Here is a 13,429-nt window from a genome sequence, read left to right as displayed (position 1 = left end):
CACGTGTATATGATAGCGCAGTGGATTATAATTTTATAAATTACTATAATATAGTTAAATATCGTATATATTACAAGGTATATATTATTATTGACAATCGCACGATATAATTATACGGACGGTCGTTGTGCGGGGTTCGGACGAGAGATTTGAACGAAACGAAAACGCGGTCGCAGCTATAAAATAAAAGAGCGAATATTGTAACAATATATTAAATTATACTTTCGATGAGATGGACGCACCCACGCACCTATTAATTTTATACGTTGGTAATATATATATATATATATATATATATATAGGTACGCACATCTTGCTATGCGGGTAACCCGTTTGTTATGTATCGTAATATATATATACACATAATATAACAAGTAATGTACGCTATTACACGGTTTGCGGGATTCGTCCGTCGAGATCCGCCGAACAGATATATCGGGCTAAACGCGTTGACGTACCAAACGTAGCGGAATTAATGAAATTCGAGTGGCTAGACCTAACTCGCCGCTGTCGAGAGGGCGGCGAGTCGTTGGCGTATAGTGTGCATGCATATACACACGCGCCGCAAGCGGACTGCAAAAGAGCGATCGCGCGATAATAATATATAATATAATATATATAAAAGCAGAGAATGATAAAACGATTCTTGTGTTACGCGTTTCGGAATTCTTTTACCATACATTAACGCCGAGTCGAGAACACCTAACCCGTATTATTATACCGCTGACGCACTTTTATAACACTCGAAGAGTCTCTGAGGCGGCGTTGGATCGGCCAATCGGCGGATCGCGTTCGCGGGGCGCGCTTTCCGCCCCCCTGTCGACGCCGACCGAAGACTCCGGAGTTCGCGGTCTCTCTCACACACACTCTCTCTCCGTCACGCTATCTCACTCTTCCTAGCCGAATTTCGCCACTCGGTCGTAGACTCGTAGCCCACAGCACAGGTACACAGTCATCGGCTTTACGAATCGCCGGTCGTTTGGAAAACTGTTGCGCTTACCGCCGCCAGCGGAATAGGTCAGTACATATATTGTCTTATTTATATTATCGTTATTGTTACACACATCATTATCATGACACATATTACATAAAAAAAGACCGGATTTAATTATTGATATTACAACTTTTTTTGCAATTAAGATAAATAAAATCTAATCAAATATCTGTATAGCCGATGTATACTTTATGTATTTAGCCTATTTAATTTTATAATGCAATTTTTTACAATTATGTGTATTTAAATGAACAAAAAATTTAATTCAGCTAATTTTATTTTATAAAAACGCAACTATGACATACCCAGCTTTCTTTATGAGCAGATAATCTGTGGTTGTACCATAATACCATTATTAAGAATTTTAATTTTATCCATTATTATTCAATATAATATATACATCCATCATTGTGTATTATCGTCGGTACTATCCGATACGGATAATTTTGGTTTATTAGAATGTTCGAGAGCTTTCTTATACCCCAGCCTCTTGACCATTCGGTTACACTATCCGGTCAGCGTAACCAAAGGTTTAATTTATAAATACTTATTATACGTGCAATGTAAGAAATAAAAACATATATTATGCAAAAAAATTAAAAATGTAGAATACCAAAAATGGGTAACTTATAACTTCTAAAAATTATAGTTAGTTAAAGTAATACTATCAAAAAAATTGTACTGAGAAGATATCTTTTCAAAATCAATTACTTAAATTTAAAGAGCTGTAACAACTGTACAAATTATTATTTAAAAAAAAATTGATTTTATACCACCTAAGAATTATATAATTAAGAACTTTACAAGTTCTAAGTAGCCAAAATATAGCTTTATGTATATTAACAATATTATATTATTGTAAATTTGTATAGATCTTGATTATTTTGTTTTAACGAATACTTTATAATATTATAAAAATACGTGTCTTAGAATTACATCTAATTAAAGATATGTTTATAAAAGTGCAAACTTCTTTTATTGAAAAATATATCTGATTGGAATATTAACAATAAATTTAATGACATATCAAGCAATCGTGGAATGATTATTAAATACATACTAAAATTGAATACGTATAAAAATGTTTCCTACATTTTTTTTTAACTAATGGTGATTACATATTTTTTATTCTGTAATCAATATATTTTCATCAATCACCTATTAGCCAACGAATTGAAATGTTGCAGCACAAAAGAATAACAAATACGTATAATTAACCAATTTTTATTAAAAGAATTAATTTCAAATAAATTCTACACGAGTATATAATTATTAGTTAATTTGGCTACAAAAAAAAGAGATAATAATAATAATAATAATTAAAACCATACAGCGGTATATATTATGAAATTGGTTTGTTAAAATCAAATTATTTAAATATTTATTTTAAAATGTCTATTCGCTATACATATTGTACTATATTCTATATTCCTTATGATAGAGTTTCTTAGTAACTTTAAGATTCATGACCACTGAATAAACGTTTTTTCTTTGTGAACATTTAAACATCAAAGTTTCTATATTATTATACTTTAGAAGATTTTAAAACAATTATTACGTTTTAAGTGTAATAAATAATCAAAGAAATGAAAAATATTTATGAAGGTTTTGAACGTTTACTAATGGATTGATATTTTATTTACAAAAGGAATATTTAGTATATTGAGGTTTTGTGTTAATATTTATTAATATTAATAAAAAAAGTACCCACGACGTTTCATATTACATTCTAAAAATTAAGGATGCGCAATTACCTAATTACCTAACCTGCAGGAACTCATGGGAATCATTAAGGAACTGCGGAATGAATTATTATTTAAACTAAAGGGTCATAATGCTTATAAAGTTATAAATAATGATTTATTTAATTTAAAAATTCAAGTTATTTTGCTAAATATTGATTTAAAAATAATGTATACCGGTTAAAAATGTAATAGACAAAATCTTAATGTCAAGTTGGGATATATACTAGATGAATATGATAGAATTATCGTTTATTGTTTTCCTGTTTCTCACAACAATTTTTGTTATGACTGATCGCCGTTGATAATTTTGTAGGTTACCATTTCGATTTGTAACATTAAATTAGTTTTTAAGTCACAAAAGTATTTAAAATACCTCGTTCTCACCCTATAGATCTTACCCCACAGCAATGAAGTTTTTTATAATACTAAATAAAATATATAATACTTCATTAATTGAGTGTTTTTTATTACTGTATGTGACGAATAATAATAAATAATTTTTTATTTGTTACTTTTTTCCATAGTTTTGTTTCTAATGAGAACCGATAATTTTGAAAACTCGTACTTTGCCTCAAATCGGTTTATGTGTAAACCACTATTACCAAACTAAAGCATAACTGAAATCAAAAGTATATTTCTTAAAATAAACCTAGATGCTCTTCGTATAATATTTAATTATTCAAAATTTCACATTATATACCAATTATTTAAAATATTATACGCCATATTAGTGTCTACATCGTCTTTCGAAACAGTATTTTCGTTTATAAAAATAGTGAAAATCTATCTTACTGAAACACTATGTTTAAAGTATGGAGTGAATTTAGTATAAACTATAAAGTACTTACATTTTACTGATGTGATATTTGATTTTTGCTAATTTACCATCATTTTGTTCAACATTCAGTTATATTGATCCATAAGAGTAATTCAAGTCATGTCTCAAAAATGATGTACTTTTTACAAATTAAAATGTTTTTAAAGGGGAACACAGGAAAAAAAAAATATTCATTGAAATTGAATACACTATATTATTTTGTGATTACGATGAAAGGAATCTAGGAACTACGATTACACAGTAATCCAATGTACCTGCGATTTGATATACCACAAAATTAAGAAATCATGTAGATTTTAATAAATGTAATACATAAGCGACTAGCATAATGTAAGATTTATGTATAAGCAAAATATTTATTATTAAAATGTTCAAATTATAGTTTTGTAGTATAATACCTTGAAAATCAATTTTTCATTTTACAATTTAAAAAGGAGATTTTCGTTTGAATAAAATGAATTTTGTCTCACCTCAGAACACTCTAATACTCTATTAATATTATTAAATAAATAATAATCCAATTATTTGACAATAATATGAAATAATTGAAATATAAATAAATAAATTATAAGTTAAATAATATAAGTTAGAATGAGCAATGAGCATACTTAGTAAATACTCTGGAATGTAATATTTTAGTCATTGATACAATTATTGTACATATTACTTTAATGATATAAATATATTTCACCTGAATTTATTAATATTCATACTTAAATAACTTAAAACAAAAATTTATTTTTTATTATTACTATTAACCTATTAGGTAAAATTGTATATAATTTACCAAGTTATATTTTTACTTAACTATACAATGTATGCTTATTTTTATGTATATTATTCAAGAATAATTATATTTTTTAAACTTTTAAGTTCAAAATGAGTGGATCAGGTAAAAGTCTCCTTGGTCTGTGGCTTTACCGAACTGGAGAAGATTGGACTCTTAGAGAGGCATCTCAAACAGCTGTATGATACTCTAATATTAACAAAGTTTAATCAAATATCTTTCTAAAATGTATGTATATTACAGTCGAGATCTGCAGTGAGCGGTCGATCAGATCAGACAAGATTTGATTCAAGGAACTCTGTTATATTCTCATTGAAAAATCAGGTCGGCGGACTCGCTCGAGCGCTTCAAGTTTTTCAAGTTAGTAAATTAGATTGCATTAAAGAATTTATTATATGAATAAGCAAATATGAAATCAAAATATAATATAAACAAGCAATGTAAAGCTAATTATTGGATGAATACTGCATGGGACTTAATAATTGAATTATAATCCATTTATATTAATATTAACACTGCCTTGTTTGATTAAAGCAGAATGTATTTGTATACAAATATAAAGCAGGCAAATAATTTAGTTTAAATATTATAATTATTTATGTGCTTATATTTGTACTTACATAATACTCATATTATAGACAACAACTTATATTATTTAAGTTATAACACGCCAATAATAAATACATTTACTTTTAAATTGTAAAGACAAATAAATTATATTTATTTGATTAGAAAATTAAAGACAATACTTTAACATTTAAACCCTTCGATAAAAAATAGAAATCTACATTTTTCAACAATTTAAAATGAGAGAAATTAAATATTTACTGGTGCCAAACGTCTATCATACATTTTAGGCATTTATGTTTGTTCAATGGTATTTTATATTGCTTTTGTAATGAGAATATTAAATATTTTAATTCCAATGAAAAAACAACCATAATCAATATTATTATTATTATTATTATGTTTATAATTCTCAATTTGCAATACTATAGCAGGATGAAAAATGTATATATTATATTATTTTAGGATTTAGGTGTAAATGTTTTGCATATTGAATCTAGACCATCCCGCCGTAGAAAATCAGAATTCGAAATTCTGGTAGATGTGGAATGCGACAATAAAAAAATGGAGCAGTTGACTGGAATGTTGAAGCGTGAGGTTGCAGCTATAAATTTAGCGACATATGAAAGTGGTGCCGAAGTACCCCCTCCTACTCCGATGTCAGCAACGGCTAGTTTCGGTAAAAATGAAATTAAGCTTATTCAAGTCCAATTTTGTTTTAAAACATTTCAAATAATATAATTATAATAAAGTATTTTTATTTATAAATAACATAAATAACTAATGATTTATTAAAAAACATAAAAATGGCATTATTGCGCTTTATATTTTATTTTAATTTTACTATCAAACACTCATCGAATTAAATGTCATTTATTATTCAGTTTATGATCAGAGTTATACAAAGGAATTATTTTTATTTCAACAATATTATTTATGTCTTTATTAACGTCCATAAGGTGTTTTAATAAAAATCAAATAAAACAACACTATTTTGGTAATTGATTTATATTTGTATAGGTTTTGGTAGATCTATCATTATTTATTCTATAATTTTAATTTTTGTCATAAGATTTCTCGGAGTTTGAGCTTCCGTGGTTTCCGAAAAAGATTTCTGATTTAGATAGAGCTCAACGAGTATTAATGTACGGAACAGAGTTAGATGCTGACCATCCAGTAAGTTATTCATATATTATTTAATTAATTATTTAGTACCTATACTCATACTTTTTTCAATATTTCGTTTATAATCTCATTTACTATTTTCTCAGGGTTTTAAAGATCCAGTGTATCGGAAAAGGCGTGTAGAATTTGCAAATATAGCGAACTCTTATAAATAGTAAGGATCATTTTAATATTAGTTATTAATAATAGTTTGTTTTTTAACACGCCTAGGTAGTAAACCTGCTAAAGTAGCATTAGTAATTATAATTAATATTTTATGGTAACATAATACGATACAATTATCGGTATATTATGTATTATTTTAAAACGTTTGATTAGATGCGTAAAACATGATGATATTTTTTTAGTGGACATCCAATACCCAGAGTTCAGTACACACCGGAAGAAATCAAGACTTGGTGCGTATTTATCCGTTTGAATTATATTTCCAATTATTAGTAATTGTGTATTATGTTAATTAATCAGAAAGTCATTAGTTATTTTTTAAATTTTTTTTATTGTAAACATCTTTTTACATTTGTTTTTTTATCAACGGTAAAAGGGTGGCCATTAGTCGTGAACTGCATAAAAAAACTGCTTTAAATTATTCGTAACTACATCATGAACTAAAGTTACTGATTTTCTAATTAATAATGATTAAAATTATCTGTTTGTTAAAATCAAAAATGTATAGTTCAGACATTTTTATAAACGTATATTTAATTTAAAACAGAACAAATTATTTACCGTTTTTTTCTTTTATTGTTATTTACGGATAAGTTTATTTTTAAAATAGTTTATTCATCAGCAGAGTTAAAGTTCGGTTAGTTTTCTCAGCCGATAATTAATTTATATCGAATAAGCATCGTGTATTCCAATTGTATCGACACCAATATTTCAACTATTATTGAATTATCCTGACACAGAGTATTTATATTGACAACTTAGCACAATAATAATATATACCTTTGATGCGAAAATCTAATTGATTATTATATATGCGTAACTATGCGCACGTACATATTTTATGAATACGTGCATTGATAATTTAATCGAATCTGCAAAACTGTCAAGACATGTAATCAACTGAATTTAATCCTGCATATTGCAGGATACGGGAACGATCCAATAGAGTCTGACCGCCTGCATGTGAAACGTTGCCGTTAATAATCACGTCAAAAACAATATATTCGGCGAAATCGATACACATGTATATTGTATATAATATGTTATATAAATTATATATACCTTTCAGGCTTTTCCACGATACAAACGATACCAATAAAGACACGCGCGTGCATGCGTTTTTTCCGAGATATAACCAATAAAGAATTACGTGACATAATGTTTTGTTCTATCCCTCTCTTTCCAGTCTATATTTGTTTTTTTTTAACCGATGATTTTTATCGTTTACTGTCTTTAATTTTTGAATTCTAAATGTATCATATTCCACAGGGGCACCGTAATGCGTGAACTTCACAAATTGTACGTAAAGCACGCATGCAGGGAATACCTAGAGAATTGGCCTGAACTGGTTAAGTATTGCGGTTACCGAGAGGACAATATTCCACAGTTACAAGACGTAAATACATTTTTGAAACGTAAGTGAGTCTCTTCAAATGGTTATAATGACTGTTTATTATTAATCGTAAGTTACGACTCATAACCAGCTGAAAATATAATTATTTATGAGTATATCCTTTTGCCGGTGTTTTATATAGGCAATTTTATAACACGTTGTTGAAAAGAATTAATATAGGTCCTATATAATTATTGTGTTAGACGATTCAATAAACTTATTTAATGCAGTAATATTAATTCGTTACGACAAATATAACGTTCCAAGTGCCAACATTTGAGGGTCCATTTCGTCAGCAATATCACTTACCAATTTTACCAAACTTTGACAGTATTATATACTAAGTACTTGACGTAACGAAAACGGTATTGTTAGAAAAGTCAATCTATATCACTAAGAATATTTCATTGTATTATTTGTACTTTGTACAACTATAAAAGTGATTTATTTTATTTTTAGGATTACAGTAGGTTGGTATTAAATTTTCCAAAAATATTGCATTTTATCATATTATTGTCATTAGTAATTGTTATAATAATATAAATTTATACTATATTATATAGACTTATCTATATAATTAAAAATGTAATAACATTTGTCTGTAAATACCTTAAAACACTAAACACAATAGAAATAGGTTCATAGTACAAATATTAAATAGGTAATAATATGTCATAAAAGAAATAAACAATTTCATTACGTGCAGTATAATTAATAATAATATAATATACGTAAAAGCTTTTAGTTTAAAGTTCAATTAAACAATATTTTTAAGTAAAAAAAATAACTAACATTGATATTTATCGTTTAAATACGTAATTTTATAAATTTAAATGCTTATAAAAAAAATATCTATTATAATCATGAATTTTTGATATTTTTTTTAATAAATAGGTACCAAATAAGTTTAATAATAACTAGGTACAATTTGTCATAGATTGATTTAATGGAGAAAACATTAGAAGGAGGATATACAAATATAAAAAAAAATGTGTGTACTTGAATATTTAAATTCTTATCGATTAGAATTTAGAATATTATTAGAAAGGGTACCTATGAATAAGTATTTTTATTTTTTAATAAAAATGACTCCCTGTGCTTTTCCTTCAATTCTAGTATTTCGTGCAACTTTAATAATTTATAAGATAAACCAGAAACATTTAATTAATTTGTTTTTTAAGCTAAGATATGTATTTAAAAATTCTCAATTACATTTAAATTTGAAAAGGCGTATATTTATTATACGAAAATTAACCAATAGTCGATTATAAAATAAAAATACTCTTAAATCTGCCACTGGTATACTAAATCCTGTTAATATAATATTATAACATCATAAAAAATATAAATATTTTATTACGTAATACGGACGCGATCTATCTATCAACTAGCATTACCGGTAGGAATTAATTCGTTAACTTTTACGTATGAATTTTAGGCAAAACTGGTTTTCAATTACGACCGGTTGCCGGGTACTTGTCGCCAAGGGATTTTCTTTCTGGACTGGCTTTTCGCGTATTCCACTGCACGCAGTACATCCGGCATTCGTCAGATCCATTCTATACACCAGAACCCGATTGCTGCCACGAGCTGTTGGGTCACATGCCACTATTGGCGAATCCTACGTTCGCACAATTTTCGCAAGAACTAGGACTCAACTCTTTGGGTGCCAGTGACGAGGACGTTGAAAAGTTAGCAACGGTGAGTGGTACATATGTTGTTTAACTATGGTTACCTGTAACCTAATATAAAAACAAATTAATGTAAACCCACGTTTTTAATCAATTGGCAGTTGGTACACAATATATTCTTCGAACTATTGGCCTTGGGTGGATCGAATATTACTTTCCTTCTCAGAATTTAACTCTTAAATGTTGGCTCGCGTATGAACTTGAGTTTTGAGTCATGAAAATCAAATTTTTTTCCCATTTGTTACAGAAACTAAAATAATTATTGAATCGAATATTATTTTCAGTATTGTATTATGTATAATATTTAATAAGTGATAACTTTAATGAAGAACTGAATATAAATATAGCCAAATTCAATGTTAATAGTTTGTATATTATTATATTTATTTTTTGTTTATCACTGTTAAGACAATGCCTAAAAGTGGCTGAAATTATATGAAAAATCTTGCTATTCTCACGGTCAATTATACGTCATTAATTCTAGGATAGATACACTTTGAGTTTGTACATAAATTGTAATAATAACATGACTACAAATAAATATAGTTTATTCCACTATTTTAGAAATTGACTCATTAGAAATTATACACGATATTATTTTTATTATTTATTTTACATTTTTTTTTTATCTAGTGTATCACAAATTTAAAGTGTTAAAGTTGTATAAACCGTTAATTTTAAGCAAACTCGATGAAATTTAATATTATCTCATAGAACACGGACAGATACATTTAGATGTTTGACTGTTTACCCGCAAATGCTTAGAAATTGATAAACTGAGTTTTACGAGAGTTGTACAGGCGTACAGCTAGTATTGTATTATATATATTTTATTTAAATAGGAAAGCGAAAAATAAAAGATGAATAGATTAACTTTTACTCTATTGAAGTCGCGTAATACACATCTAGTATTGTAGTACCACACTATAATAGAATTTATTGGTAACTGATTAGCTTAAAAAAACAATGTTTAATGGATTTATAATATGTTTAATTGAACAACTATGTTTGTATTTATACTTTAGTTGTACTTTTTTACCGTGGAATTTGGAATGTGTAAACAAGATGGTGAACTAAAAGTCTATGGAGCTGGATTGTTAAGCTCGGTGGCGGAGTTACGACATGCGATTGAAACTAACGATAAAATAAAGCGATTCGATCCCGAAGTTACGTGTCATCAAGAATGCATCATAACATCGTACCAAAATGCCTACTATTATAGTGAAACATTTGAAGAAGCTAAGGAAAAAATGAGGTAATTATAATTCAAATATATGTATGAACACAGTTCACTGTAAGATCATTTTTTTCATTGACATATTATATACATATGAGCCAGTAAAAATAATAAAAATAATTAACTTTTATGAAACGATATTCAGTTACAAAATTTTAAATTAGAATACGTATTTGTAAATAGCTATTAAGGTCAATAACTACATTTAGTGCACTAAGTTTTATAGGGAACTACATTTATACTATATTTTATAAAATAAGGATTGTGCTCATTAAATTATACGTACATTTCGAAAGCCAAAATCATATTCAACAATTTATAACTAAGTTAGTATCTCATATGTACTATAGTATACATAGGTGATGAATGTAACGCTTTAATTTATTTAAGTAAAAAAAATTAATCAAAATTAAATAATTTTCAATTATGTGGACTGTGTCACTAATCAACGCTAAACCTGTCATGAGATTATATTATATAAGATAGCGCAAAATTATATTTGAATAAGTATTATATTATATGACAATATAGTTCTAATTTCGAAACATAGATATCTACTTCTATTGATTTTTATACTCTTAATTGTAGTTATTGGTTAGTTAAAAAATATACACGATACATATATATCTTAATAAAAAGCTATTCAATTAAAATATACATATAAAAGTTATAGTTAAGTTTAAAATTCTTATTTCTTACCAATAAAATTACTTATTTTTTTTTCAAAATTAAGATCCTAAATAGATAATCTTTAAATGTAAACCATATTTTATGAATGGTAGAATATTTGAAATGGTTTTTTTTATACATATATATATATATTTAAATAGAATTTCGCTATTTATTTTTGATAATATATCAAAATTATTTATTAAATGATTTGGAATAAGTACGTTAGATAGGTTGTACATTCTATTACGATTTGTTTTTATATTGTTTTTTGTTTCAGAGAATTTGCTGACAGCATTCAAAAACCGTTTGGCGTGCGATATAACCCTTATACGCAAAGCGTGGAAATTCTGAGCAATACAGACAAGATCGTGGCTTTAGTGTCGGAGCTCAGAGGCGACTTATGTATCGTAAGCAATGCACTGAGGAAAATACACGCCGAAGATGAAGCAGTCGAAAATATCAATAACATGTTACATAAAGGAATGAACGTGAGTGGAATATCGCCAGAAAAGTCCCCCGAGAAGTAAAGGCGTTTTAAAGGAATTGGAGGATCGTACATTTATTCTACAAAATAATCAGTTAATTATTAAACAATATTAACCACCATGAAATAGTCTATTATTATTATTATATTATTATGTTAATGTAAAATGTAATAGTGAGCGGTTAGAAACGTAAAATTAGTTTTATCAATGTTTTATTATTATTATATTAGTCGACTGTAGATTTTTCTCCTAGAAATTTAGTATTTATGATGCGTTAACTTTGATATTGTTATAGACACATCACGCTATGTGTTATAGTCAACCGAACAATCATTGTATTATTATTACGCTGCAAGTTTTCTCTGTATATTATTAGCTATAGACCGGTCGATTCAATCAAAACCCATATAGTTATGTCCATGTATTGGATGATAGAATTAGTGGTGAACTATAGTTTCATAGATATGTTACTTAAAAAAAACGTATAACGTTGAAATAAACATATTAGTGTTTGGATAAAAAAAAATATATTTATATTAGTTAGTAGTCGTTTTCTTGTACGTTTAAAATATATTTTTTCCTATATATTTAAGTTCACAATTTTACGCAATCCGAAAAGTTAAAAAATTTATATTAAATTCATTTATATAATGTTATCTATAGGTCGTTCTATAGTGTGTTATTAATTGTACTAGGTATCCATCGATTGATGCAATTAGGTGCGTTATTAATAACTTAGTTAGATTTAAACACGTATGAAAATTAATGATTTATAATATTATATTCATAATATATTTGAGTGTAGGCATTAATAATTACTTAAACATCATCAGTAAATATACTAAATCAATACCGTAGGTTTGGGTAATATTGGATTTTGTTTGTAATAATAGTATAATAGTATAATTATATTTAAATATATAATATGTTTAAAAATTAAATGTCAAACATCAAGTTATGAGTTTATTTATTAGATTAGAATTGTTTTGTTCCACGTATTTCTTTTCATATAATATAATATACATTATATATTTAAATTAATCTTGTATATTTTTAAAATAATATGTCCTTGTACTATGAACCTGTGTATTAACCTGTGCAAACCTTGTACAAGTATGAACCTAATATTCAGTGGCGCAACTAAGGTTTTTTGGGCCCCAGGGCAGCAGAAATGTTAGTGCCCCATTTGTCCATATATCATATAATTTCCCATCTGTAATAAATCGTTTTCAACCCTATACCACAATAATTATACTATAACCGAGATGTATCCTAAGACGAAATTTATTTATATCAGTGTTCTGTAAATGAAACAAAAAAAAAAAAATAATAATAATAATAAATTGTATCATTAGAAACATATTTAATTTTAAAAACCACTTGTCTTACTCAGCTATTCTAATAATAATAACAAATTAAGGAAATTCATTAAAAATAAAATAATCAGTAATCCGTACAAAATAATATCGTAAAATATAAAATCAAAAAATGTCATTACTCATTATTCATCAACCCACTCATAGTCAATTTCTTTTCTAACATCATCGCTAGTATAGAATTATTACTATAAGTTTTGTCATTTACTTCTACATCATATACTTTAATATGTACACAAATTATGTATTATGTATACTTTACATGAATGTAAATTGTAAAATTTATGAATAATA

General features: G+C 26.9%; 1 protein-coding gene across 1 annotated transcript; it reads left to right on the top strand.

Moving 5' to 3' along the window:
• The first annotated feature begins 817 nt into the window (after positions 1 to 817).
• Positions 818 to 13,005, top strand: LOC132917538 (tryptophan 5-hydroxylase 1). The gene is made up of 11 exons (XM_060978319.1): positions 818 to 1,017; positions 4,451 to 4,543; positions 4,608 to 4,724; positions 5,397 to 5,610; positions 6,004 to 6,107; positions 6,203 to 6,270; positions 6,464 to 6,514; positions 7,551 to 7,696; positions 9,113 to 9,375; positions 10,391 to 10,620; positions 11,552 to 13,005. Exons 2-11 carry the CDS (start codon positions 4,457 to 4,459, stop codon positions 11,799 to 11,801), a joined length of 1,530 nt encoding a protein of 509 aa, XP_060834302.1. The 5' UTR covers positions 818 to 1,017; positions 4,451 to 4,456; the 3' UTR covers positions 11,802 to 13,005.
• Positions 13,006 to 13,429: the final 424 nt, after the last annotated feature.

The sequence above is a fragment of the Rhopalosiphum padi genome, chromosome 1 (assembly GCF_020882245.1).
Source record: "Rhopalosiphum padi isolate XX-2018 chromosome 1, ASM2088224v1, whole genome shotgun sequence".
NCBI classification, from domain to species: domain Eukaryota; kingdom Metazoa; phylum Arthropoda; class Insecta; order Hemiptera; family Aphididae; genus Rhopalosiphum; species Rhopalosiphum padi.
This window is presented reverse-complemented; position numbering and strand designations above follow the sequence as displayed.